The 26,894-nt window shown below is 60.1% G+C and overlaps 1 protein-coding gene across 1 annotated transcript; it reads left to right on the forward strand.

The window, feature by feature from the left end:
• Positions 1–960: 960 nt before the first annotated feature.
• On the forward strand, positions 961–24,417 carry WDR18 (WD repeat domain 18). Its single transcript, XM_039516044.1, has 10 exons — positions 961–1,170; positions 3,520–3,630; positions 7,713–7,846; positions 9,885–10,026; positions 11,041–11,184; positions 11,634–11,698; positions 13,384–13,508; positions 18,432–18,598; positions 21,799–21,867; positions 22,231–24,417. The coding sequence occupies exons 1-10, from the start codon at positions 961–963 to the stop codon at positions 22,360–22,362; spliced, it is 1,299 nt and encodes a 432-aa protein (XP_039371978.1). The 3' UTR covers positions 22,363–24,417.
• The last annotated feature ends 2,477 nt before the right edge of the window (positions 24,418–26,894 follow it).

Below are 26,894 nucleotides of genomic sequence, written 5' to 3' on the forward strand. Positions count from 1 at the left end.
AACCATTAGGGGAAATTCACCCTCTTTCCTGTCCCATCACTTCCACAACCGGCCACTCTTCATTCCAGGTAAAGGTCACTTGCATCTTCATATGATTTAGCTACAGGGTCTGGCTGAGCGGGCGACCTTTGACCTGTGAAACAAGGCAATGAGCAGTAGCCAATAAATCCTGATGCCTGCAGGGAAAAAAAGGGGGAGGAAGATTGATTGGCGGGTGGGGGTGGGGGTGGGGAGGAGGCGGATGGAACATTAGCCCCGATGCAGGCAGGAATTCACCAGATCAACTCAGGGGTCCTGGGCTCTCCCTTGTAACAGCAGTGAGTTAGTTACACCAGGGACCTGCAGGAATCCACCTCCGTGCAGTCCTGGCCCAGCCTTCTCCTGAAATGCCCCCACCCCTTTTATCCAGCCCTGGAAGTTAAGTTTATCAACCCTGACTTGCTACAGTCTTTACTACGCCAGCCGTGGGAAAGCTCGGCCCAGGGACACCCACCAAGCAAGTTGAATTGGGCAGGTGCAGCATCGACCACTCCCCTCCCCGAAGAAGGACACCCCTAGTGCTGGGCTGTGCTCCCAGCTGCCTGCAGCACTGGGGTGCGGTGCTCAGCCCCCACCCCAGGCTGCTCAGCACCCCCCTGGAGCATTAGGCTTAGCACTGACATGGAAACAGGAGCAACCCCTTCTGAGCCTGCAGCTGCAGCACCCAGCTGGAGCATTGAAATCAGGCTAACATCAAAAGAACGCCCTCTGCCGGGGGACCCATCACAGCTTCTGGGTCTCCCATCCGCGGCTGGGACTAGCTGCCTCCTGCTTAGCTTCGAGAGCACGTGGGCGGACGCAGCCCCTTGCGAAGGGAGGCGCCTGAGCCGCGCTTCCTTTTGGTTGCCCGGCGCCTCGTTGTCAAGCGGCGGCCGCTCTTAGTCCGGCGGCGCTCTCGTTGGTCTGGGCGGACCGGAGAAGATGGCGGCGCCCATGGAGGTGGCGCTGGTGACGGACGCCGCCGGGCCGCTGAGCAATTGCTCGGTGTGGGAGCTGCACTCGGGCTCCGCGCTCCCCGGCTACCGGGGCGGCAACAGCGGGGCGCGGGGCCTGGCGCTGCTGGGCGGGGAGCACCTGCTGGGGGCGCAGCTGGGCAAGGGCTACATCAACGTGTGGGAGCTGCAGAGAAAGGTACCGAGCCCCGCCCCCGGGCCCATCGCCCCCGGACCCCCTCGCCCCGCCTCAGCTCCCCATCAACCCCGAGACCCGCCCCGGACCCCGGGCCCATCAACCCCGAGACCCGCCCCTGCCCCCGGGCCCCATCAACCCCGAGACCCGCCCTCGCCCCCGGACCCCCAGGCCCCCTCAGCTCCCCATCAACCCCGAGACCCGCCCCGCCCCCGGGCCCCCATCAACCCCGGACCGCCTCGGGCCCCCGCCTCAGCTCCCCATCAACCCCGAGCCCCGCCCTCGCCCCCGGACCCCCAGGCCCCGCCTCAGCTCCCCATCAACCCCGAGACCCGCCCTCGCCCCCGGGCCCCCATCAACCCCGAGCCCCGCCCCCGGGCCCATCAACCCCCGAGACCCGCCCCCGCCCCGGACCCCCCCCGCCTCAGCTCCCCATCAACCCCGAGACCCGCCTCGCCCCCGGGCCCCCATCAACCCCAGGCCCCGCCCCGGGCCCATCAACCCGCCCCCGGACCCCGAGCCCCGCCTCAGCTCCTCATCAACCCCCGAGACCGCCCCTGCCCCGCCCCGGGCCCCCATCAACCCCTCGCCCCGCCCTCGCCCCCGGACCCCGCCTCAGCTCCCCATCAACCCCGGACCTGCCCCCGCCCCCGGGCTCCCCATCAACCCTGCCCCCGCCCCCGGGCCCCCATCAACCCCTCGCCCCGCCCTCGCCCCCGGACCCCGCCTCAGCTCCCCATCAACCCCGAGACCCGCCCCGCCCCGGGCCCCGCCTCAGCTCCCCATCAACCCCGAGACCCGCCCCTGCCCCCGCCCCTGCCCCCGCCCCTGGGCCCCCATCAACCCCGAGACCCGCCCCGCCCCCGGGCCCCCATCAACCCGAGACCCGCCCCTGCCCCTGCCCCCGGGCCCCCATCAACCCCGAGACCCGCCCCTGCCCCGCCCCGGGCCCCCATCAACCCCGACCCGCCCCGGGCCCCCATCAACCCTCTGGGCCCCGCCTCAGCTCCCCATCAACCCCAGGCCCTGCCCCTGCCCCAGGCCCTCGGGCCGCCCATCAACCCCGAGCCCCGCCCCGCCCCGGGCCCCGCCTCAGCTCCCCATCAACCCCTGAGACCCGGGCCCCCATCAACCCCGAGCCCCGGCCCCGGGCCCTGCCTCAGCTCCCCATCAACCCCGAGACCCACCCGGGCCCCGCCCCGATCAACTCCTCAGCACCCCGGCCCCCGCCCCAGCTTCCCCATCAACCCCCCGCCTCAGCTCCCCATCAACCCCTGAGACCCCGGATCCCCGCCCCGATCAACTCCCTCAGCCCCCGGGCCCCCGCCTCAGCCCCCAATCAACCCCGAGACCCGCCCCTGCCCCCGGCCCCGCCTCAGCTCCCCATCAACCCCAGGCCGCCCCCGGGCCCCGCCCCAGCTCCCCATCAACCCCGAGCCCTGCCCCGCCCAGCTCCCCATCAACCCCGAGCCTGCCCCGCCCCAGCTCCCCATCAACCCCGAGCCCTGCCCCGCCCCAGCTTCCCCCCATCAACCCCGAGCCGGGCCCCCGGACCCCGCCTCAGCTCCCCATCAACCCCGAGACCCGCCCCTATCAACTCCCTCAGCCCCCGGCCCCTGCCTCAGCCCCCGATCAGCCTCCTCGGACCTGCCCCGATCAACTCTCTCAGCCCCCTCTGGGCCCCCGCCTCAGCTCCCCATCAACCCCTGAGACCCGCCCGCCTCAGCTCCCACCATCAACCCCGAGGATCAACTCCCTCAGCCCCGGCCCCGCCTCAGCCCCGATCAGCCTCCTCGGACCCGCCCCGATCAACTCTCTCAGCCCCTCTGGGCCCCGCCTCAGCTCCCCATCAACCCCTGAGACCCGCCCCAGCCCCCATCAACCCCGAGACCCGCCCCGGAGCCCCTGCCCCGGATTCCCTCTTCCCCATCAACCCCGAGACCCGCCCCCTGGAGCCCCTGCCCCCGATCAACTCCCTCAGCCCCCGGGCCCTTTCCTTTTAGCTGAATCTCTCACCCCTTTGATAGTTGAAACCAAACCAGCAAAATCCCCAGCAGTCTTGTTGCTGGTACAATTTTAACCACAGTGCGGAGAGAGCCTTTGTCTGTCCTTTGTCTTCCTCCTTTGCTCCATCATCTTCCTCCTCTGCTCCTTTCTCACCCCTGTCCTGCCTCTGTTTCATCTGCGAACTCCAGGGGTACAGGCAGAGAAACCAACCATGTATTAAGGACGCACATTAAACATTGAGAGGCTCAGTGAAAATCATCTTCCCCGATCCTATCCCCCCACGCACAGTGAATCTCTGCCCACTCACTGAAGGCTAATGCCCCTTTGCATTCTTTGTACTCCTAGGACCAACTCCAGCAGAAGATCATCTGCCCTGGGCTGGTGACTTGCCTGACAGCTTCCCCTAATGGTCTCTACATCCTGGCAGGCATTGCTGAGAGCATCTATCTGTGGGAGGTAAGAAGTCTGAGGGCTGTTGAGTTAGAAATGAGACCACATATCAGTAAACAACCCCCCTTAAAAAGCTGCCACCATTACAGTGAAACAAGCTCATTCAATAGGCTATTGGAAAAATTAAATGTATTTGCTATAATGAGCATGACTGACTGTGCAGTTTCCGTCTTTCGTTTCCCATAGAGGCAAGGACTGTCGGTCGAGTACAACACTGATCACGTTGGCAATTAACAAAGAGAGGACTTCTGGTTGGTACTTTGGTTATGTAGATGATAGCTTCAGGGTGCTTCCTGTTCATGAACTAGACTTGTGTTATAGGCAAAGTGAACACAGCCTGAGCTCTTGAATGCTTTTCATCCAAAATGCTTCATTAATAGAAACTCCATAGTGCTCCTGGGATCGGGGGGAGAGGATTACGGCCATTTGTGATCTAAGACCTAAGACACTGAGTTGGGGGCTTGCTCAAGGTGATACCATGAATCAGTGATAGGGCCTTCAATACATGCCAGGAGTCCTAGCTCCTGCACTAACCATTAGGCCATGCTCTGCCTCCTAGCTCAGGAAACGGTGAATTGAAATATATGGTGCCACGGGTCCGATTCTTTGTTCTGGGCCTTCTGATCCATTCATGCCTTTCCCCTGGCAATTCACGGCCGTGAAAAAACCAGACGTGCCATGTGTTACGGGCACAGAACTGTCTGCTAAGCTGGGAGCTAGCTTGAAAGTTTCACTGAATATTTTTGAGACTTAACTGGGTTTAAAAAAAAATGCATTTAAGCTCCAAGGAAACTGAGGCACGTGTTTGTCATATCACCTGAGTTCCAGGGACAGCAGCTGATCCGAGTGCAGAGATTTGCGTACGGTCCAGTTACTGAAACGTCCCATCCCTTTTGGCATCAGTAATGACACATTATCTGTGCTCTCTGACTGGCTGAGGACTTTCTAGGCCAGTTCCAAATAATTTAGGAATTCCTCATTCTTTGCTTGTGTGGAAACCCACTTTTGTGCAGTTACAAGAAAGTGCCACACGGGGGCAGGGGCTGCCTTCCTAGCAGGGCATTTGCGTTATTGCACATGGCTGTGTGGAGCTGTCAGGTACATTTTGGGGGGTCGTAGCCAGCTGTGTGAGCAGATGCTTCTCCCCCCTACCGGGCTGCTCCAGCAGCCTGTTCTTCTACGTAAGGGGAGAAAGGGGCCCACCAGGCAGCCCAATGAGAGGGTGCTGGGTCTCATCTCTGGTGAGCACTTTTTTTCTCACTTAATATTTGTATGGGAGGTTAGGGCTGGTGACAGGTGCTGGCTGGCTCTGATCATCCCCAGATCAAAGGGGAGCTTAATTTCCTGTGGCCCATTCCACCCTTGGGCTTAGAGCTGAGGCTACCCAAAGTGGCTGGTAGGAGGTGGTGTGTAGGGACACAGCTTAAAAGGAAATCTGCAATCGTTTTGATCATCCTGACAATCTGTTGACAGGATAAGCTGGGCCAAGAGTCAGAACTCCTGGGTTTTATTCCCTGCTCTGCCAATGACTTGCTGGATGACCTTGGCATTGCCTCTCCGTGCCTCAGTTTCCCCATTGGCAAAATGAAGATCATGCTGCTTGCCTGCCTGTGTTAGGAGCTTTGAATTAAAAGTTCTTTTGGTCCTTAAGTGTTGATGATTGCAGCGTTTTTTAGTAGGATTTATGCAGGGCCCTAAAATGTGCTAAACGCTTCCTAGGGCAAATAAGAAAGACCTGACTTGGTCCCAGCCCCAGAGCTAAATTGCAAAGTGTCTAACTTGTAAAGCTCTCAGTCCCAGGGAGCCTTGTTATTTGAGCAGCTGTATATTTATCTATCAGATTTTGCTTTTAAAATGTGCTCGTGGTACAGTAAAAATAATAATTCAATCCAAGTGCTGAGTCGGGACTGCTGGGCGCACAGGAACTCCGTGCTCCGTGTGAGCTGCTCTCTCTCTCTCTGGCTGTATGTACTAAATACTGCCCTTTCCAGCCAGTGCTCTCAAAACACTTTGCACCAACTAACTGCACCTCACAAACCACTCCCTGCCCCCAGTAGATAGGAAAGTGTTTTGTCCCGTCGCGTAGATGGAGAAACCGAGGCACAGGGAAGGGATTTTACTGAGGCCGCACAGAACCAGAGCTGGGACTGGAACCCAGGAGTCTCGTGCTGTAACAGCGAGTCCATCTAGTCTCCAGTTCATCATGGCTTGGCTTCTTTTTATGCACAAATCTGAAAGCAAGTTGGAAACTGGATCTGTCTCTTCTGTGTGGCTCCCTCCCTGCCAGGCCCTCAGGGAACACCGTTAGCAACTTTTCTCCCAGAGCATCCCAAAGTGCACCCAGCTTGGCTGAAATGCAGCCACCTCTCGGGTGGAACCAAGTCCAGCACAGCAGACAGCAGTGTAGGGGAGCGAAATGTCTGCCAAGGATGCCAGGGGGGCAAGCTGCCGTGACAAGTGGGCTCTCTAATGTGCGGGCGAAACAAACGGCTCTTGGTTTGTCAGGATGCGTCAGAGAGACCAGAACACAACGGGCTGCGTGGTGCTCAGTTCACCTGCCTTGAAGGGCTGAGCAGGGTGGGGACCTTCCTGTCCCAGGCAGTATAGCGTCTCACCCCTGATGCTGGGCTGTCTACGCCATCCCAGAGAGAGAGGCTAGCCCCGGGGTTAGGGCTCTAGTCTGAGTCTTGGGAGATCCAACTTCAGTTCCACCACAGGCTTCCTGCATGACCATGGGCAAATCCCTTCTCTTTTCTGTGCCTCGGTTTCCCATCTGTAAAACGGGGTAACAGCAGCACTGCCCTGCTGCACTCTCAGCACATGAAAGATTGTGAGGCAGGTAAGTACCTAGATAGATGGATCCTTCCCAGCCCTCTCGACTTGAGCCCTCTGTCATCCAGAGCAAGGCCAGTTCCTCACCTCGTGCCAACCAGCGAAAGCTGAACAATTCAGCCCTGACGCTGAACAAAACTACTGAGGCCCAGTTTCTTTGAAGTCCTGTTTCCGCCGAGCCCCAGCCGGGGCCTTTCACCTGGACTTAATGAGAGCAAGGGAGTGAAGCGAATATTTCAGCCCAGCAGCTGTCCTCTTTATGTCCCCGGGAAGGTGTTTGTCCGGCATCCCTGGGTGGGCTCGCGGCTCCTCCAGCCTTGCGGGTAATTAGCTGTGCCCAGATGAGTTCAGAGAGAATCTGAGCAGGGGGAATTCCTTCCCAATATCCCTTGCCACCCCACGGGACAGGGAACCAGAGTCGGGGTGCAACTTATTCTTTGGGGAACCTAACCCGGAGGGACAGTAATGGTAACTCTGAGATGCACCCTTGCCCCCATCACCTACTGTCTTATGTGCAATAGTCTAATAATCTTGATCAGAAAACACCTCTTTCAGTTGCACTGGTATTTAGATCTCAGGAAAATGAACGTGTGTCTTTTTAGAGGCGTGGCTGTTCTTGGTGGGAACATCCTTGGCCAAATCTCCAACTTCATTGGCAAGAAACCAGGGAGAAAAGCTAGTGGTGGTGGAGCTTGGGAGAATCATATGTTAGTTTCTCTTTCTTTGTCTTTTTTGATCTGCAGCAAAGGAGGCATCCATGTTGATATACTAACTGACATTAGGTTCCAGAGTCTAGTCCAGCTGAGTTTAACAGGGGACAGTTCTCTAAACTTGTTTCAAGCCGCCTGCAGACACAAGCAGATGTTGCTGCGTCAGTTACGCTCAGGCGCGTTTCGAAGGGTCTCTTCGCAGCCCTGGGGGCGACCAGCTCTTTTGAAGTGACAGATTAGTTTGGGGAGTGCGGGCGGGCAGCCTCCCGACGTGAAGTACCAGCTCACCGAGCTGCCGTGGTGCTGTTCAAGCCCGCAGATGAACTAAGCAAGGTCAGCCGCGCACACATGCTGTTTAGTTCTTTTGGTTACCTGTTGCGTCCTGCCTGTGTGCTCCCTGGGGCAGGGACTGGCCTCTTTGCTGCTTTCAGCGGGGTCTTGATGGGGGTTTTTAGATGCTGCTCCAAGGCCAGTAAGGAATGAGAGCTGGAAGCCGGGCTCCTGGGGCTGGGAAGACCCGGGGCTTCATTTTCTTTTGTTTTCCAGGTCTCCAGTGGGAACCTCCTCGCCATCCTGAATCGACACTACCAAGACCTCACGTGCCTCTGCTTTACCGACGACAGCAGTCACTTCCTCTCGGGGGGCAAGGACTGCCTGGTCCTGGTGTGGAACCTTTACAGGTAGCGTCACATTGCAGTGGGGGCTGGGGCTCCATCCACCGGGGCTGGGGAGCAGTGGACATTTGGGCTTCTCCCACCCGGGGGCGCTGTCTAGCCCAGTGCAGGAGCGGTGGCTGCGGGGCGCCTCCTGCTGTTGTCTGGCTGCGAAGTAGGAGCAGGGCCAGGTGCTGTTCACTCTCCCCGGTGAGGGGTTGCACTCGATTGTTCCACCAGGGATCTTCTGTCCTTTAAAGCCAACATATAGAAACCCAGCAGAAGCAGGCAGGAAAACGCCCACGCAGATAAACGGGTTGGATCCATCTCCCTGCAAGGTGTATTTCCTGCACACGAGTAAACTGCTTGTGTCAAAGGCCCCTTCCCAAGGAGCACACTCCGTGTAACCAGACACATGCGGGAACCCCAGGCGTGTGTTTGAGTTGGTGTCACGTGGGCTAGGAGTCAGACCTCCGGAGATCTCTCCCTAGCTCTGAGTGGGGAATGCTGTCTAGTAACGAGGAGCAGGGAGGACTGGGAGACAGGATGCCTGGGTCCTATTCCTAGTTGTGAGGGGAGCATTGCCTAGTGGCTAGATCAGGGGTCTATGGACACAGGAGTCCTGGTTATAGCCCCAGTTCTCCGAGGGAAGCATGCTCTCGTTAGCTACAGCAGGAGAGTGGGGGCCAGGCTTCCTTGGTTCGCTTTCCAGCTCCGGGAGGGGAGTGGGGGCTCCTGGGTTCTGTTCCGAACTCCCGGAGAGGAGTGTGGTCTAGCGGTAACAGCAGGGGGGCTGGGGTGACAGGGTTGTAGTCGTCTGTTCTCAGCCGTGCCACTGACCTGCCAGGAACCTTGGGTAAGTCCCTTCACCCCTCTGGTGTCATGTTTGTCCCCGTCTGCTGGGTGGAGCCACGTGCCAGGGCCACCCAAGGGAGGGCTGATGATAAGTCCATGTTTGTAAAGTGCTTTGAGATCCTCTGATGAAGGCACTAGAGAAGGGCAAAGGATTCTTATGGCTAATGGACAAAATGCTTCATGTGCAGCAGGGAGTGATCCTACCCTGGCTGTCCACCGGAGCATATAGGAGACCTCTCCCTGCTGTGTGTCAGGGCCGCCTGCTTTGCTGCTGACAGGCACGTCCCCTCCTCCTGTGAGCTGGGTCCCGCCTGCCCCGTCACTGAGGCACGCGGGCTGAGCTAGCGCTTGGCAGTGGGGATGTCAGTAACTGAGTTGTAACCGTGTGCACCAGTCTGACCCTGTGCGGCCGCTGGACATGCAGCACCTGTGCCCGAATCGCCTTTACCTTGTGCAGACGCCGAGGAGGGGAGGGGTGGGATTGGATGGGGGGAGTAGCAGTCGCTGGTCGCAGGACGGCTTCTGCTGCGCCAAGACCAGGCTGCCATCCCTGAGCGTCCTAACCCGACCCCATCCTGGGGCAGGTGGCTCCTGCTGCGGCTGCTTTTGGGAGGCAGACGAGCCTAGAACACCCTGGGCACCTGAGTCTGTCCGGGGGGACGGGAAGGAGCTATGCCAGGCTGCACCAGCAGGTGCCAGCCCTGCCGTTGTCTCGGGGGTGGGGGTTCCTGCCCGTTGATGGCTCCACGAAGTGGCGCAAGCGGGACGAGACCACGGCTGAGACATTTCAGAGCCAGGGACAGTCGTAAGCTCTGATCCTGGTCTCCTTGCTGGGGTCGAATAGCATCTCCACGATGCTGAGCTTGCTGTTGCGGAGAGTCGTTCCCTTCCCCGGCTCCCACGAGCATCCCTGTAGGGCCTCTTGGCCGAGGGGGAACTGGCCTGGCTCCCTTGGAAACTGTCATTGGCTTAATCAGCTGGAGGGGGCGTTTCTCCTTCGCCCCAGTGCAAAGTGAGCCCTCATCCCAGGCCCCTCTGCAGCCTGGCTTCCCAGGTGTTGGCAGCTGGGCCTTCGCTCTCCCCCCGGCTGCATTGCTGCTCCCTGGAGCTTGCATCCCCACCACAGCCCTTGCTCCCTCGCATGGCAGCTGCGCTGTCCCTGCTGCACTAACCCCCCCACGCACACACGTTCTGTTCTTCCCCATGGCAGCACCCTGCAGGTGGAGCACTCCCAGATCCCGGAGCCCCGCCACGTGTGGTCTCGACACAGCCTGCCCATTACAGACCTGTGCTGCGGCTTCGGAGGCCCCCTGGCACGAGCGGCCACCGCCTCCCTCGACCAGACGGTGAAGGTAAGGGCTGGATCTGGCAGCTCCGGAGTCCTGGCCTGTGGTTTCCGCGCTGCTGGCCAAATGACCGGGTGCCATGGAGGGCATGTGCGGCTCCCAAAGGGTTAAGCTCTAGCCTCTCTCCGGCTGAGCCGCTGGGTGCTGTTTGCAGTCAGTTCAGGTCCTTGGCGCGCTCTCCGGTGACTCAGACCTGCCAGTCCTAATGGGGTTTCTGCTCCAAACATTAGCAGCTGTTCTGTCACCTCAGACCGATGTCACCATGTGCTTGGCAGCTTCCCTGCTCTCCGGGGAGGTGCCTGGTTAGAGGCCTGTGAGTTGTACCCAGCTGGCAATGCCTCCATCCGGCAGGAGCACCGAACCGTGCAGGCTGCAGTATGGGGACATTAAAATATTCCGGTGGGTCCCTAGGAGGGGAAACTGCCAGGGGATATGATCCCCGTTTTACAGGCGGGGAGGCAGAGAGAGATTAAGGGGCTTGTCCAGCCATGCAGTGAGGCCATGATGCAGCTGGGACACCCAGCCTTGTGGTCTGACCACTAAGCAATGCTCCCCTTCTTGGACTGTAAGCTCCGAGGAGAATGAAAAGCATCCAGGAATGGGGAGCTGGCTCTAGAGCATAGATAAAAGGAGGGAGCCTGGACTGATCAGGCGGCTGAACTGGAAGTGGATGAAGGGAGGGGGACGGAGGGAATGCAGGAGGCTGGGTAACCCTCCTGTGTTGAGCAGCGTTGGTTCCCATCTGTATCCTGGAGGCAGTGTTGTCTAGTGAGGAGAACAGGGCTGGTCAGGACTCCATGCTTTGACCTTGGGCTGGTGAGTCTGTGCCTCAGTTTCCCCATCTGTAGCCTGGGGTGATGCTGGTGCTCCTTCTTCCCAGGCAGGTTAGTGAATGCTGGTGAAGTGCTGCGAGCTCCCCTGCTGGAAGGTGCTAAGGAAGGATGACATGTTCTAATAATGCTATTCCTAAACAATTAATTAATCCTTTTGTCTCCCTTCTCCCCCCCCCCCCCCCCCAAGCTCTGGGAAATCTCCTCTGGAGAGCTCCTGCTCTCTGTCCTCTTCGATGTGGGCATCATGGCGGTGACCCTTGACCTCTCCGAGTATCACATGTTCTGTGGTGGCATGGATGGCTCCATCTTTCAGGTCGACCTCTGTGCCTGGGTGAGTGATCTGGGAGAGGCCCACTGGGTGGCGGGTGTCCTGCCGGGTATGTGTCCCAGTGCGGGTGTCCCGTCTGCTGTACCCCCTCCCTGCTGTAGAAGAGAGCACGTCCCTTCGCCTCCGCTTCCCGGGCTCGGACTCTGCCAGCCCTGCGAGGGGGTGAACTCTGATTCAGGGGACAATGGAGCGAAGGCTGCTCCGTCTCCCCTGCTCGGCTGCCTGTCCCGGGCGGTAACCCCGGGCGAAGCTGCGCCGTGTTGGGGCCGACACGGGATTGCAACAACGTGGGGCCGCTTTGGGGTCAGGCTTGGGAGAGGCTCACAGCCAGCTCTGTCTCTGTCCTGCTCTCCCCTTGAGCAGAGCTCCAGGGAGGCGCTTGCAGTTCTGCAGATGAAAAGAAGCCGGGTTGATTCTCCTCTTAATTCTCTCTCCTTCCTTGGCTCTCGCAGCCTGTTCAGAGAGACCGAGCCTTCCACTCGGAGCGGGAGAATGGGAAGATCTTCAAGGGACACAGGTGAGGCGTGGCTCTTACAGCTGTTCTGTCTCTAATAGCACCAGCTCCTCCCCAGCACCAGGTCACTCCAGTGATGTTACGCTGCCGCCTCCTCTTCCCTCATTGGCTCATAGAAGCCAGAAGCAGCAGCTCTGCAAGCGCCACGCACCGAGCTGAATTCCAGATGAGAAATAACCCAGGGAAGGGCGGTTGTACTGCAGCCATTCGCCCCCACTGCTCATGGGAGCAGGAGGGTCTAGTGGTGCAGAGAAAGAGAGAGGACTGCGAGTCAGGGCACCGGATTCTGTGCCCAGTTCTGCAAGGGAGTGTGATTCAGTGGCTAGCACAGAGGACCTGGAACAAGGTTCTCCTCAATTTTATTCCCAGTTCTGGGAGGCGTGTGGCCTAGTGTTTAGACAGCAGAGGGGAACAGGCATTCCGGACTCCTGGGCTGGGAGGGGAGTGTTGCTCAGTGGTTAGAGCGGGGCTCGGGGACGAGTTGGGCCATGTGGGTTCTGTTCCCACAAGCAGAGAGGTACGGCACGTGTCGTGTCATGTCGTGTTGTGCCAGCCATAGGCACCGACTTCCCCTCTTTCCCATGGGTGTTTGACCCCCGCTCTGCCCCTGACCGCTCCCGCACCCCAACTCCGTCCCCTCCCTGCCAATATTCCAACGGCTTCCCCAAATCCCCACTCCAGCCCTGCCTCTTCCCCGCCCCCTCCCCTGAGCACGCCACCCTCCCGCTCCTCCCCCACCCTCCTGGAGCGTGCTAATGCTGCCAAACAGCTGTTTGGTGGCGGCCGGGTGGGAAGCGCTGGGAGGTAGGTGGAGGAGTGGGGACGCGGCGCGCTCAGGGGAGGAGGGGGTGGGGGGGAGCGGGGAGCTTGGCTGCCAGTGGGTACAGAGCACCCACTAACTTTCCAGCCCCGAAGCGCCCACGGAGTCACTGCCTATGGTGCCAGCTCCATGATTTTTGTTGTTAACAACTGGGCAGGGACTTGGTTTATCTAAAGAGCCAGGCAGGTCCAGGGTACCTGGCCTGTTGGGACTGGCACCACCACTGAACCCCTCTGAGGGGGGAGAAGAGGAGGTGGGGCACGGAGGGGCTGGGCAGGGCATGTCAGCAACCCCAGGGGCTGCAGTGAAGGATGGGCGTGCATTGGGGTGTACGGCGGAGGGGCACCCGTCAGTGGTGCTCCCCTCCTGAGTCAGTAGCTGACTAGTGACCTCCCCTTTCTTTCCATGCCTGTGTCCCAGCAAGGCCTTGGAGTCTCAGGGAACCCCCCCGCTCACGTGTGCCTGGCGGTGACCCCGGGGACCCCCCCCCTGCTCATGCGTGCCCTGCGGTGACCCCCCTGCTCATGCGTGCCCTGCGGTGACCCCGGGGAGGAAAGCAGGATGCTGGTGTGTCCGGGCCACTCCTTGCATTAGCCAGAGCGCGGAACTAGGAGGCACCTTGACGTGCTTCCAACCCCAGGACGGAGGAGCTTGGATCCTACTGTGCAGCTGTTGGACTGCAAGGCCCGCCCACCTACGGGGAGTGGAGGTGGCCAGCCAGTGGGGTGTCCTGTGTCCACTTCAACCCTGCGTCTCCCTCCTAACCTCCAGGCCAGTCCCCGCGTCCCCACTGGCCACAGCCACGCGCACAGGGCAGCGCAGCCACTCAAGCCCTCGTGGCCTCTCACCGCTGTCCCTCTGTCCACAGGAACCAGGTGACCTGTCTGTCCGTCTCCACGGACGGCAGCCTGCTGCTCTCCGGCTCGCACGACGAAACAGTCCGGCTGTGGGACATCCAGAGCAAGCAGTGCCTGCGGACGGTGAATCACAAAGGTGACCGGGACCCTGCGCACCCCTCCCTCTCCGCCATGCGACCCTGCAGAGCGAGCCAGGAGCAAACGGCTTGCGCCGGTTTTCCCTGTGTGAGACAGTCTGAGCTGAGACCTCAGCCTACTGTTGTGGGGCTAGGGGTGGCTTAACCCCCCTCACTCCCCCAACGAGTTTACAGCTGGAGAGAGGCACCCACGGCTGCGCTGCAGGAATCCGATGCAGGAATCAGATGCGGGAGGGAAGGGGTAATATTTTCCAAGCTCCTCCCGCAAAATAAGCTCCGCTCACAAGGGATGCCACTCGCAGTTGCTTTTGCAGATGTTGAGAACATGCAGATCCGTGGGCTCCTTGGTACGGGCTGCGGATGCACCCGGGGGCTCCGTGGTGAGGCTTTCATGCCCTACTGGAGCAGCAGGTGGGTTGCTGCATGGCAAGGCTTTGGCAGAGCTTTGGCTGGGTTCTGACCGTCCATCTGCTCCAGAGTCAGCCAAGTGCCTGGGAGGATGCTAATGCCCAGGCGTTTTGTACTGGGACGTGGCTAGAGAAGGCGGCATCTCCCCTCCCTCCGCCTTCTTGTGGGGCTGGGGGTGTCCGTGTCCCGAGGCCTTGCTCCACATTGCCATCGTCTGTTACTGCTTGTTTCCATGCTCTGGGGGGGAGGCAGCGGCGTGAGGGGATGGGCAGGAGGGTGACCCGGGCGCAACAAATTCACTTCACTTAGCAGCCTCAGCAGAGCATGATGCACCGGAGCCTCTGCCAGCCCAGACTGTTTAGATGGGCTTGTTGCTAGCAGGCTGGTAGGTGTGAATGGTGATTTTCCCCCCCAGGAGTCCCCTCCTAGCTAGCCGGCCCCCATCATCTGTAGCCCTGCTTGATAATACAGCCCCCTTTTGGCAGGGAGCTGCAGACGACGCCAGCCCAGGCCAGTCGTTGAAACCACGCGGGCTGTTGAAGTACCATCAATGGTGAATGGCAGCAGGGCTTTGATTTCCTGCTTCCTCCGGATCCCATGCAGGGCGCGAAGTCGGATTGTTCCCCCAGTCCCAGCTAGAGCGGGGTGGGTGGACTGTGTGCGAGAGGGTTAATTGTCACGTGCCTCGGACGCTGTGGAAGTGCAGCCTGCTACGGTCCCACGGCTTGAAGGGGGTCTCCCATTCCCGGGGCAGCTGGGCCTAGCGAGAGGGGCTCGGAGATACCAGGTGTAGCCTGCTCGCCCCTGAGGGCACCAGGAATGATGGGCTGAGGCTGGCAGGAACCGGGCTGGCCCTTGCTATTCCTAGCCCGACCCCCAGTGGCTCCCCTTTCTAGTGTTCCCATGCACCCACCCGGTCGAAGAGGCTTCAGCCTGGATAAAGGGGAGACCCAGCTGATGAGCATTTAATTCAGGGGGCGCTGCCGCCCCGCCTGGGTGCTCTCCTCCTATATCTGCCCAGGAGACGGCCCGAGCGAGCTTGCCGCGCCACGGAAAGGCCGGGATTCACCGCTACGCGTCCCGGAGCTGTGGGTCTCTCCCTCCCCTTCCCTGATCACTGCCATCCCCCAGCCCAGAGGGTGCCAGGAGCCAGCTCCATCCCATAAACCGGTGCTCTGTCCCTGTGCTCCTGCAGCCCGCCCGCAAGGGGTGGAGACAAGCACGGGCCTGGCTGACGTTCTGGTGACCTACAGGCTAGGGCAGCCGGGAGAATGATGCTCTCCGTGCAGAGGGCAGGAGAGAGCTGCCCCCAGGCCCACATGGAGAGTGAAGTACAAGAGCCAAACCCCAGAGGAGGCCGGGAATAGATCCGAGGAGTCAGAGGGTAGCGTGATCCTGCGGCTCCCAGCTAGAGATGACCAAGGATGTTACGCCGATAGCTTGCAGGGGGCAAAGGGGCCTTTCCTGCAAGGTTTGCTGGTCCGTGGCAGGCTGGGAGGGGAGCCTGTCAGCGCGGGGGGGCGGATGGACTCTGAGGAGCTGGTGCTAGCTGCTGTTGAGTGATGAGCTGTGACTCCAGGCGGGGCTACCCAGCAGGGCTCCCCGGTCACTGAGCCCTCTCCCTTAGCATTCGCTAACCACACACTGGTGGGGGAGCGGGGGGAGCAGCGTCGAATCTGGAGAAACATCCCTGAGCGACCTTCGTCCTGACAGGCCCGGGAGGTGGAATTTGGGCTCCACCCAAGACGAGAGCAGAGGCGTTTCCAATGGAGAAAGCAGGCAGCGAGCTGGAGTGGGGAGGGTGGCAGACTAGGAGCCGGGTCTCCTGGGTTCTGTTCCCAGTGCAGCCACTGACTCCCTTTGCAGCCTTGGACAAGTCACGTCCCCGCCCAGTGCCTCAGTTTCCCCATCTGTAAAATGGAGCGAATGGTGCTGCTCCATCTTTGTGAAGCACTTTGAGATCTGAGGAGGGGGGCAGCCGTGGGGCTAAAGCACCGAGCGGGGGCTCTGGAAACTCTGACCTGGGTTAGGGTCTCCGGGTAAGTCATCTTGTTTATGGTTACTCGACTGAGTCCCTGTGGCTGCGTTGGCAGGCAGCCGCTCGCTGGCCAATAGCTGATCCGTCCGTTACGAAACGCTTCTGGGAAGGAGTCTCCTGCTCCTTCCATGCGGCTACCAGGCTCTGCAGCAGTCTGGCACGCTGGCAGGGAATGACTGGGCGCAGCACCGGAGCTTCGGGATAATTTATGACGGCTCTGGGGACTTGTGGTCTCTCTGCGCTCCCTGCTAATTGCCTTCCTGGGAAGATGCCTGACCTGTTGGGGACTCTGGGGCTAATCTAATGGATGCTCTCAAAGTTTGTCAGCTTGGGGCAGGGGGAGCAACATTTTTTAAAAAAGGATCATCGTGGCAGCGGGTGGCTTCGGAGAGCAGCCCTTGGCTGGGGGAGGCCTGCTTCTGGGCTGGAGAGGCAAGGCCTTTAACTGCCCTGCTGTGTCTGTACTACAGCGCTGCTGGGTACGCTGTCTCCCCCGCTCCCCCCGCGTCGGGTAGCTAGGGCCAGTCCTGGCCGTGTCCCCCTGTGAGCGGGACCCGAGTCCATAGCGAGTTCTGATCAGCCGGGGTTTGGGGATGGTGCTGGGGAGCAACCTCCCGCTCTTCCCCCTCCCCCCAAATGTTCATCCCTTCTCCCTCGGGGAGAGACCCACAGTAGCGTTCAGTTCAGGGCCAGCTTAAAAACTGGCAGGAACCTTCCTGGGCCATGTCTCGATCTGCTCCCCTCCTTGTTCCCTCTGTCTCTTCCTCATCCACCACTTGGGCGGCACAAGAGCCTTCTCCTCTGCATTTCTCTCCAGCCACAGCTGCCTTCGTTCATTCCTTTGGCCTGCCACACTCAGCTGGGAATGTCTCTCTCCTCCTCTTAGCCATCTACCCCCTGAATTCCCCCCCCCCTTGTTATTGAGCTGTGTGGAGTAGTGACATGGGGGGACACACCAAGCTTGTTTTTAATTAGCCACTGCTGTGCTGTTCTGGCCATGCACCCGACCCCCCCCCCCCCCCAGATGAGCGGTGTTTAGATGCTGCAGCTGCTCGCACCTGCTACTCCAGAGCACATGGGAGCCCTCTGAGCTGGGGAGGCAGAATTTGTGTGTTGGGCGGGGGTGGGGGGGGTGTTGGGGCAGGAGGACTGATGGAAACCGGTCGCCCATGTGGGTAAAAGCAGTAATTAAAGTGCTCATTAACTCTGCCAGATGAGTGGGTGACAGATCGTGCCTGCGAGGCGCAGGCCGGTGATGGATAGCTCGCTCTGCAGAGGACAGCCAGCCCGCTGCGCTCTGCTGCACCCAGGCAGCCTCCTCCCTGCTCCGGTGCCCGGCGGGGAGAGGCGATGGGGTGCTCTTTCCAGGGGGAGCCACTCCCCGTCTGCAAAGGGAGCTTGCACCTGCAAGGCCTGGCACTCCAAGGGGGGATGGGGGGGGAAGGATATTCCACCCCCCCTGATCTTTGGGGTCCCCAAGTTACTGGCAGGCTAAAGTGCATCCAGGCTTTGTCCTTCGTACATCACAGCAAAGTACTGACGCTAGCCTGGGCTTTACTTCTTTAACTTCTCAGATCCAAGCTTTTCCAGGGGCCTAGTGAGGTCCTGACTCCTGGCAGGTTGCTTGGTTTTTAAATAGCGACCGCCAGGGCCCCAAAAGACACACTCGGCCCCCCTTTCCCCCCCCAGGAAGGGGACCCTAGATCCGGCACCGCTAGCAGGAAGGCTTGGGGTGGGTGGAAGGAAAGTGCGCCCTGAGCCTTGGCTCCTGCGGCCCCACGTGGATTGGGGTGGGGCGGGCGCTGGTCACGTCGGTGGGGGGGACCCCAATTTCCCAGGGAAGAGGCTGGCAGGGCTGAGCTGTCTGCAGCTGCCGAGGGAAGCAAATCAGGGGTCTGCTTGTGGGGAGGGATGGGACTTCCCTCCATGTCCTGGGGGGTTTTGGAAGCTCATCTAGTTCATTTGTGAAACTGCCATGGATGTTCAGGGGTCCTGCGTGGGGGGGTGGAAGGTGCGTGAGGGGGGCAGGGTCGCTAGCCTGCCCTGCTGCATGCACCCCTCCCCGGCTCCAACCTTCCCCTTCCCTCAAGTGTCAGCATCGCAGCTTCTGTAACCCCATAACCTCCAGCTGCTGAGGCCTGGGCGCCTCTCCCTGGCACAAGCTCCAGTTCCAGACAGAGGCCGTCCCCTGCTTTCTTCTCCAGTTTTGGGGGGCACAAGCCCCCCCCCATCCCTGTCACACCATCAGCTCTCTCCCCAAAGCAGGAGAGTCCCCAGGCACTTCCAGCCTCCTTTCAGTGAGCCAAAGCCCTCGGTGCCTGGAGTGCTTCCCTGGGCTTGTGAACAGGCCAGGAAGGGAACCCAGGAGTCCTGGCTGCCGCATGGCCCTTCCTTTCATATCCTGGGCTGCCCCGGCGACCCCTGAGCGTCTGCACTGGGTGAACCTCACTGGCTCATCCTTTTCCTTCGTCCCCAGGCCCGGTGACAAACGCCTTCATCACGCTGGCCCCAGCCAACATGTTTAACCCGGACAGCAAGCCCGGCGTGCCTCTGCCCAAATTCAGCAAACACCTGCACGGGACCGAGAGCAGCGAGGATCAAGGAGCCGAGGGGGTGACGCTGCGCCTCGGCCTCCACCAGCAGGTAGGAGCAAATGTCGCCGGCGTCTAAGCTGGGCCTGGGGGGCGGGGAGTGATGGATATTGATCCTTCCAGCCAGAGCAGAAGCAGGGGGCTGGTCCCTGCTGATCTGATGCTGAGGAGGTGGGCAGAGAGACCTGATGGACACCCAGTTTACAGAATACCATACTCCTGTGTGGTGGATGGGAACGGCTTGAAAGCCCAGCGTCACGGCCAGCACCCCTGGGACTGGCCAGTCGGTAAATCAGGCTGATCTAGAGGGTAGAGCCAGGGGGACTGGGCTTGTATTCCTGGCTCTGGGAGGGGAGTGAGTTTCTAGTGGTTAGAGCAGTGGCAGGGGGACAGGACTCTTGGGTTCTATCCCCAGAGGTGTAGGGACGTCTCTGCTGAGGACCCTGCTCTGGCAGCCTGTCCCAGAACCGAGCCCCCGAGCTCCCATCCAGCTGCCCTGCGAGGTTCCCCCTTTCTCATGTAGAATGAAGGAGCCCAGCAGCTCCTCCTCTGCAGACCTTGGCTGAAGGTTCTTTACTGTCCCCAGGTGTCCTAAGGAATTGCTGGCTTTGAAGGGGTTTCTAATTAACTGATAGTGGCTGAGAAGCTGGAGCTCCTTCCTCGAGGGGAATTAAAGAACAGTTTCTCTTGCTCTTCCACCCGGCGAAAGGGCTTAATTAGCACTGTGCCCTCTGCCTCTGAACTAATTGCTGGCGAAGGAGAGAGGGGTGTGGAAGGGCATTCGACGGTGCGAGTGGAAAAGGGATCCAGGAGCCGGGGGCTAGGGAGCCTCAATCCTCCACTCAGGCTGGACCGTTTGTGTCGCCTGCTCCCTGCGATGCTTTATCCTTCTGCCGTAACGGTTCAGGTTCTGTGAAACCGCGCGGCGTCGGGGCTTAGCCGCACACGCTGTGATTGCACCGGGCAACAGCAGGTTTGCAGGAGGGAAGAGAAGAAAAGGTGCCCGACTCTGCAGTGCCAGCGTCGGTCCCCTTCCCCCCGGCCACACCTCTGCCCAGTCGCGTCACCAGGCGCGGTCGAGGTCCTTGCTCCCCAGTTTGTTACAGTCGCCGGCTGGAATCTGCCACCACGGTGATCTCGTCTGATCCCCAAAGCTCGCCATGCAGGGGAGGGTGAGCAGCTAGCAAGGGTGAAAAATCGGGACAGGGTGGGGGGTAATAGGCGCCTGTATAAGATAAAGCCCCAAATCTTGGGGCTGTTCTGTAAAATTGGGACATCTGATCACCCCAAAGCAGAGTCGGCCCAGATCGGTAACTGTATGAGTGATGCCAAGGGCTGCAGGACGGGGTGGCAACGGGTTGGCTTCCCTCTGTCAGCACTGGCCCCGGTGCCCCAGCACGTTAGGGGGCACAGGGCTGCTGGGAGCAGGGTGGAGGCTGTGCTGACCTCAGTGCCTCAGCCTAGCACTGGGGGGCGCCGTGTGGTGCTCTCCCTTTGAAATCGGCGCTGCCCCTCTGCCCTAGCAGAGTACTAGGAGGTGCTGTGCTGCAGGGGGCTCAGCAGGGGGCGCTCTTACCACTGGTCACTGCCAGCCCTATGCCCCAGCACGGTGCTGTGCTGCAGCCAGTGATGTAACCCGAGGCCCTGGGGGCCAGTGCAGTTCTGCACAGAGTTTAAGGCCGCAAGGGACCATCTGCTCCTCTAGTCTGAGCTCCTGCATAGCACAAACCCGTCAGTTTCACCCAAACGCCCCTACGCCGAGTCCGGGGACTTCAGTTAAACTAAATGACGTGCGTGCCCAGGAGCCCTAAACAGTAACGTCCAGGGGCAGGGAGCAGGCGAGACCGAGGTGGCCCGCGGCCCCCGTCCGGCAAGGAACTGATTTGGTGAAACATCCAGAGGACCCAGCAGGCCCTGCGTTCCCATGGGTGCTTTCCACAAGAGTCTGAGCGCCCTCCTCTCCGCCCTGGCCATGCCTACGTGCAGCTAAATTAATGCCGCCTCCCTGCGACTCCCCTCGCGGGGCCCGCTGGGGCAGTAATCGTTCCGTCGCGCAGGGAGGGTCGTGCTTCAGCAACGGGGATTGGTGCCCGGCTGGGGGCCGCACGCAGCGGTGCAGCGATGTGTATTAGTAACAGTCGGGCTCGTTATGTGCCCCCTTCGCTCCCCTGTGCCGCCTCTGTTCTTTCCTCTCTCCCCAGCAGCCTACCTCAGCCCCTGTGTGTGTCGGTTTGGGCAGCGGGGAGCAATGCGAGCCCTGCTGGGCTGGAGACCTCTGTCTCGCCAGCAGCGCTTCTCTGTCCCTCCTGCAGCCCTGCACACACGCAGCGGAGCAGAGCTCAGGGCTAGGTGCTGGCAGTGCGGCGTCCCCTGCAGCTCTGCTCAGCAAAGGCAACTTGTGCCCGGTTGTAATTGCCCTCCGCAGCCCTTCCCTCGCTCCTCCCCCAGCCTGCAGCTGCACCACGGCCCTGTGCCCGCGTGGAGACCGGTGACCTGAGGCATGCAGCCTGCCTTTCAGAGCCTGGGAAGTCAGCTGAGCACCTTTGCAAACCAGGCTGCTCGTGACTAGCCCAAGGTCACGCAGCAAGTCAGTGGCAGAGCTGGGAAATCCCTTGCTCTAACCAGTAGGCAATTGCAAACCCCTTCTCCCCCCCCGCCCCCACTCCCGCCAATGTCTCCCAGCTCCACTGCGTCACTGGGGTTTGCTGTCGCAAACTCCAGCTCAGCTCTCTGACCTTTAACCACCTCCCCGGTCGTTCTGCGGGGGGAAGGGCAGGTCTCGTGCTGGACAAGAAAGTGGTGTGTAAAGCCCGACCTCTGGCCTCTCCCTGACCTGCGAGCAGCAGTGGAGCCGGGCTCCGGAGCACAATCTGGAAGGAGTTGGGAGCCACAGGCCCTCAGGGAATAGAAGAGGGGACCGGGAACTGGAGCACCATCCTGCTTCTCATCTCGGGGATGTACTGAGGGGAATGCGCCAGGGCAGGGGCGGTGGGTGGGGAGAAGGGGGAGTGGGCATTGTTCAGCCGAGCGAGGAGGAGAGATCTCGTCTGTAGCGCCAGCGTCTCCTTTTGGAAATGAGAATCGTGGCTGCAGCCTGTGTGCCCGAGGTCCCAGATGAGCCCATCCGGCTCGGCCAGGTGCCGGCGGCGCTGGGACAGTCTCTGGGCACTGCAGGGTCCCGCAGTGGGTTTTGGGGACGGTAAGACAATGGGCTCATGGCCTCACTGCCCCCTCCGATGTGTTTCCGTGCAGGGGGTTGGGGAGAGCTACTTGGAAAAGGCTGACCGGTTGTACTCGCAGATGTGCTCGACCAGGGAAAAGGTGAGTCCCACACACCCCCCTGGGGGCCCCAGCAGGGCTTGGCGAGGGTTGGCAGTGGAGGGTGGTCTGAAAGGGGGGCACCTCCTTCCAGGCACACAGGGTCCCCAAAGCCGGGTGCTCCCTAAGGCTTCCAGGAAGGTCTGTTAAACGCGCTCCCCAAAACTTGGGAACCCTCCCAGCACAGGGTTAGGGGGTGACTCAAGCCGAGAGGCTTCAGGGCAGGGAACCTGGGATGAGGGGGTAGAAAAGAAGAGGGTTGGGGAGTTACTGTCATCTTGGGGAGACCCTGGTTACTTTGTCCCCCTCGGACCTGGGGAGTCGAGCCCCCTCCTCCAATCCCCCTCTGCCACCCTCTCCCTGCAGAACCTGATGGGAGACCAGGAGCAGCTGAAGATCCAAGTGACAGAGCTGGAGGATGAAGTCAGCACGCTCAGGAAGATCAATAAGAACCTCTTTGACTTCTCTGCCCGCATCATCACTAAGTCAGCCAAATGAGCGCTCGTCCCGAGCCCTCGCACGCCCCCGCCCAGCCCTGCAGAGCTCTCGGCGGGGGGGGCGACTACCCCCCGGGCGCCGGTGCCCACGGACGCGTGAGCCCTGCGGTCCACATGGCCACGCGACCTCCCGTGGAAATCCACAGCACACGCCGAGCATCCACACACAGACTCAGCCACCCAACAGCCGGGCACATGTAGGCAGGACGCTGCATGTGCCGTCAGACACGCTTTGGACACGCAGTCCCCCGTGGCCGTTTTCACACGCAGCCGTCTGCACGTGTCGGTGTACGCAGGGGAAGGGCGGTGGGATCTCCGCAGCGTTCTGGACTGAGGGCACCGGGCGCGTGGGAGACCAGACTGGTGCGAATGGAGATACTAAAGGGAACTGTTACCAGGCTGGGGGCAGAGGGGTGGCAGATACAGGGGGACACCCCCCTTCTCTTCCCCTGACTCCCCTTTTTCTTACTCTGCCATGGTGCACGGACAGAGCAACAGGTGCTGCTTTTGTCTCCTAACACCCTGGAGGGGGGAGGCGATTTTGTCTCTCTCTCCCCCTCCCCGAGCGGAGATGCTGCTGCTTGGCCCTGAATCCTCTGCACTAACCGGGCTGGCTGGGGGGCAGGGTTGGAATTTCCCATCGGTGCCAAATCTGGGCCTGACAGTCACCGAGCCTGAGCCAGCGGGACACCAACACCTGCTGGAAGCCCCAGTCCTCTCTCCCCGCCCCCGCCTGCTCAGCTGGCTCGTTTAGTGTGCAGGAGGGAGGGAAGTAGCTTTCTGTCCAAGTGGGGCAGGGGGGTTACAGCTCTGCTCCCGGGTTGGTGAGGTATTTCAGGGCGTGAGATTAACCCTTGGTGGGAGAGGCAGTGGGTGCTACATGGATTACACATACGGTCGCCTGTGTCGGAGCCGCTGAGTCAAACTAGGCCCCAGCCTGGGAGCTTGTTCTTTTTTATCATCGTTCTGGATCCAGTTCCTTTGTTCTCAGACCCTTTTCTTGGGAATTTGCCTTTGGACTCTGTCTCCTTTCGTCTCATGTGTTGTGGCATTTGGTTTGATTTTGGGGGGGGGGGGGTTTACATAAAAATTGTTTTTATAGTGATACGTGCTTGGGTTCTTCACGTCTTTCTGTAGCGCTGTCTAGCCAGGGATCTCAAAGCACCCTGGGAATTGGTTAAGCGTCATAACAACCCACTCCCCAGTGGAATTGGTGTGTGGTAGTATCCCTGTTTCACAGATGGGGGAAACTGAGGCACAGAAGCAGGGAAGTAACTTGCCCACGGTCACTCGAGATGTTTGTGTCTTGGATTCCTTGTCCGCTCCCTCCCAGAGCTTGGTCTAGAACCCAGAAGCCCTGACTCCAGTCCCCTGCACTACCCACTAGACCACACTTCCTTAATGACAGAGCGATGGCTTGTGGCATTTGCAGCCAGTCCTCTGACCAGCTCAGGGGCTCAGCTCCCCTCTGAGGCAACCCAGCTTCACTTGGGCCTGATTAACTCCCTAAGCAATGGAGAGGCAGCTAGTTAGGCAGGGAAGCACCTGGGCATGGTACAAGGCAGCGACTCTCAGTGTGAGGAGGAAAACAGAGGCCCCTGGGGGGAGAAACAGACCCCAGAGCAGTGAAAGAGAGATCTCCCCCAGAGCCGGCTTCTCAGGAGGAAGCTGATGAGGGGGACTCGAAAGGACACCTAGGAACAGCACTCGGGCGGGACAGTTTCCAGACAAGGCACTGGAGGGCAAGACGCAGAGAGACACAGCCCCTGCCCCCCTCCAGCTAGAGGGGCTGGGATGGAGGCCTCTGTGTGACGTTCCAACTGGGGGTAGAATGATGTAGAGCCCGGAAGGGGCACTGCTCAAGATACATAAGCCTTATGGGAGCCCACTAGGGGAAACTGAGGCAGGGACGTTCACTGATGTGGCACCAGGGCACGCTGGAGTGAGGGCCCCCACCACTCTCCCCTTTTACTAATTCAATGGCAGCTTGTCTCCAGCGGACCTCTGTCCGCCCCCACCTTCCCGCAGCTTTTCCCTGCCGACTCCACGCGCAACACAGCACCTCCGAGGGAAGTGACTAGGAGACAGTTGCTCCAATGAAACACTAGACTGTGTTTTCAGTGAGTCCAGGCTCCTAACTCAGGGTGTTGCCCCGTAACCTGCTTCCTGCCCCCACCCCCAACCCTCTGTGATGTCAGGCGACGCTCTCCACCACGGTGATGGGCACCGAACTGACCTACAGCAGGGAAGGAAAGGGAGGATGTGGGGGGTGGGGAGGATGCTCCCCTTGCCCCCCCTTCACTGAATGTGTGCGCGCAGTGGATGGGAGGGAGGTGGCTGCCCTGCCCCCTTTCACTGAGTGGGAGGGGGAAGTGCCCAAATCTCCTGGGGGCACAGGGGAGCCTCGACCCAGCCGCACACCCTGCAGTGGTGGACCTGTTTCATAAACCAGAAGCAGGAGCATTTGATTTGGAGTGCGGTTTAATAACCCGAGCGTCCGGGCCAAGCTCCCCGCTCCTGCCAGCCCGCTTAGATGATGCTTTTAGTTTAATAAGGGATATTTCTCTTGGGTTTTTTCACCCCATCTGTTTTTCTCTTTTTCCTTCAGAAGTTTTGGATCAATGTTAATAGGCTGCGTCAGAGCAGCAGCGGCCGCAGCCAGCCAGCCGCTTTGAGAGCCGCAGGCGTCTCCCATGGCAAAAGGACAGTACCCCAGGCTCTCTGATATCACAGGAATGGGCACCTGTGAGGACCTGGGTGAACCAGGGTCTCCTGGTCTCCACGCACACTTTGAATCTTTCCCAGCCGGCTCTGCAAACATAGCCCAGGCTCCGAAGGCAAGAGCTCAGCTGTGGGCCTTGGGAATATTCTCTTCTGTCCCCTCTCCTCCCCCAGTCGAAATAACGGCCTCTGCCCCAGCCTCCCCTTGCCCCTCAAACCCAGCATCCCTGCCCTGCTTTCAACACAGAAAGCAACAAGATAATGTCCAGCTCGGACCGTCTCCTCAGATTGGGATCCTCCACCTACCCTGCTCAGCCCGCACCCTAGATCCTCCCTCTCCAGCCAGACCCTCCTACTTGCCCTACACCTGGGTGGGATCATGACCCACCGTCCTCAGTGAGACAGCAGCGCCCACTTAATCCTTTACAAGCTGGTGGGACACCCTGCCAACAGAGTGGGTGGTATTTCAGGTGTGACAGTACCACTGCCAGGTGGTGTCTCTCCCTAAGAGGAGAGTTTGTAGGTGCCCATGACAGCAGCCTCAGTAAGTGCGGGCTGGAATTCATTTTCTCCTGCTGTCTATTGGAGCCCACAGCATGATCCTTTGCAAGCACGCGGCCTTGGCGGGCCGAGGCCTAGATGACTGGGTAGGGTTAAGGCACAGGCTTTTTTTAGCTGCTGTGCCCTGGCTGTGGGGTTTGGGAGGCCAGGGTATAGTCCATGGGGCCTTGCAGGGGCCCCTTGTTTTAACTGGGTGGATGTCACTCAGCCAGCAGCCCGGTAGGTGCCAGGTATGTCTCTGTTATTGATTCCCTGGTATCCGTCCCTGGGGCGGGGGATACAGCTCTGGAGCCCGGGTGCATTTCAGTTCATTGCTCTAGTCTTGTCCTTCCCTTGCCCTGAGCCCTGCTGTCCCAGCCCAGAGAACGCGCTCGTCGCGCTCGTGGGCAGAGCAGTGGCCTGGCTGCAAGCTGCCCTGCGGGAGAGTCCCGAGGGAGGCTAGTGTCCGTGCTGCCATGGGGCAGGCGATTCCAGATGGGCTGCCCAAGGTGGCTCTCAGTCTCCCACTACCAAAACATGGTGGGATTTACCAGCCGTGTTAACAGAACTATGGCCCAGTGGTTGGGGGGCCAGCCTGGGGGGTGGGTTCAGTTCCTGCTTCTCCCACAGGTCTCTCTAGGCCTCAGGTCTGTCTGTAAAATGTGTTTAGCAGCAGTGCCCTGCCTCGCAGGGGAGCTGGGGGCGTGGGGTTGTGAGGCTGAATACTGAGATGATCAGACACTGTGTCAAGCAGGGGGGCCGGGAGGCACCCAGAGGCAGATCAAAGTGCTGGGCTCCAGGAGATGGAATTCAGTCTCCAGTGCAAGAGCCATGCTTAGAACCTGCCCGCCGCGAGGAGGGCACTTGGAGCTAGGGTTAGGGTTCCTATGGGTAGGGCACTTGGAGCTAGGGTTAGGGTTCCTATGCGTAGGGCTTCCCCCCTTAGGGTTAGGGTTCCTAAGAGTAGAGCCGGCTTTAGAAAGTGCTGGGCCCAATTCAAACAGTTTCGACGGGGCCCTGGCAGGGATGACTTAAATACAAAAAAGTAAAAGAACACTTGGGGCTTGTATTCACCGTGCGGTGCTCTGAGTCTTTGGCAGCACTTCGGCGGTGGGTCCTTCACTCGCTCCAAGTGTTCAGCGGCACTGAAGGACCCACTGCCCAAGTGTCGCCAAAGACCCAGTGTAAGCGAAGGACCCGCCGCTGAAGTGCCATCGAAGACCCAGAGAGTGAAGGACCCACCGCTGAAGTGCCGCTGAAGACCCAAAGCGC

This window comes from Mauremys reevesii, linkage group 26 (assembly GCF_016161935.1).
Source record: "Mauremys reevesii isolate NIE-2019 linkage group 26, ASM1616193v1, whole genome shotgun sequence".
In the NCBI taxonomy this organism is placed as follows: domain Eukaryota; kingdom Metazoa; phylum Chordata; order Testudines; family Geoemydidae; genus Mauremys; species Mauremys reevesii.

Bases quoted from the DNA above. Each gene is read 5' to 3' on its own strand.
- WDR18 (XM_039516044.1), top strand. From the start codon at position 961: ATGGCGGCGCCCATGGAGGTGGCGCTGGTGACGGACGCCGCCGGGCCG. The intron at 11,185-11,633 runs GTGAGTGATCTG...TGGCTCTCGCAG, and splicing joins AGGTCGACCTCTGTGCCTGG to CCTGTTCAGAGAGACCGAGC. The intron at 18,599-21,798 runs GTAGGAGCAAAT...GTTTCCGTGCAG, and splicing joins GCCTCGGCCTCCACCAGCAG to GGGGTTGGGGAGAGCTACTT.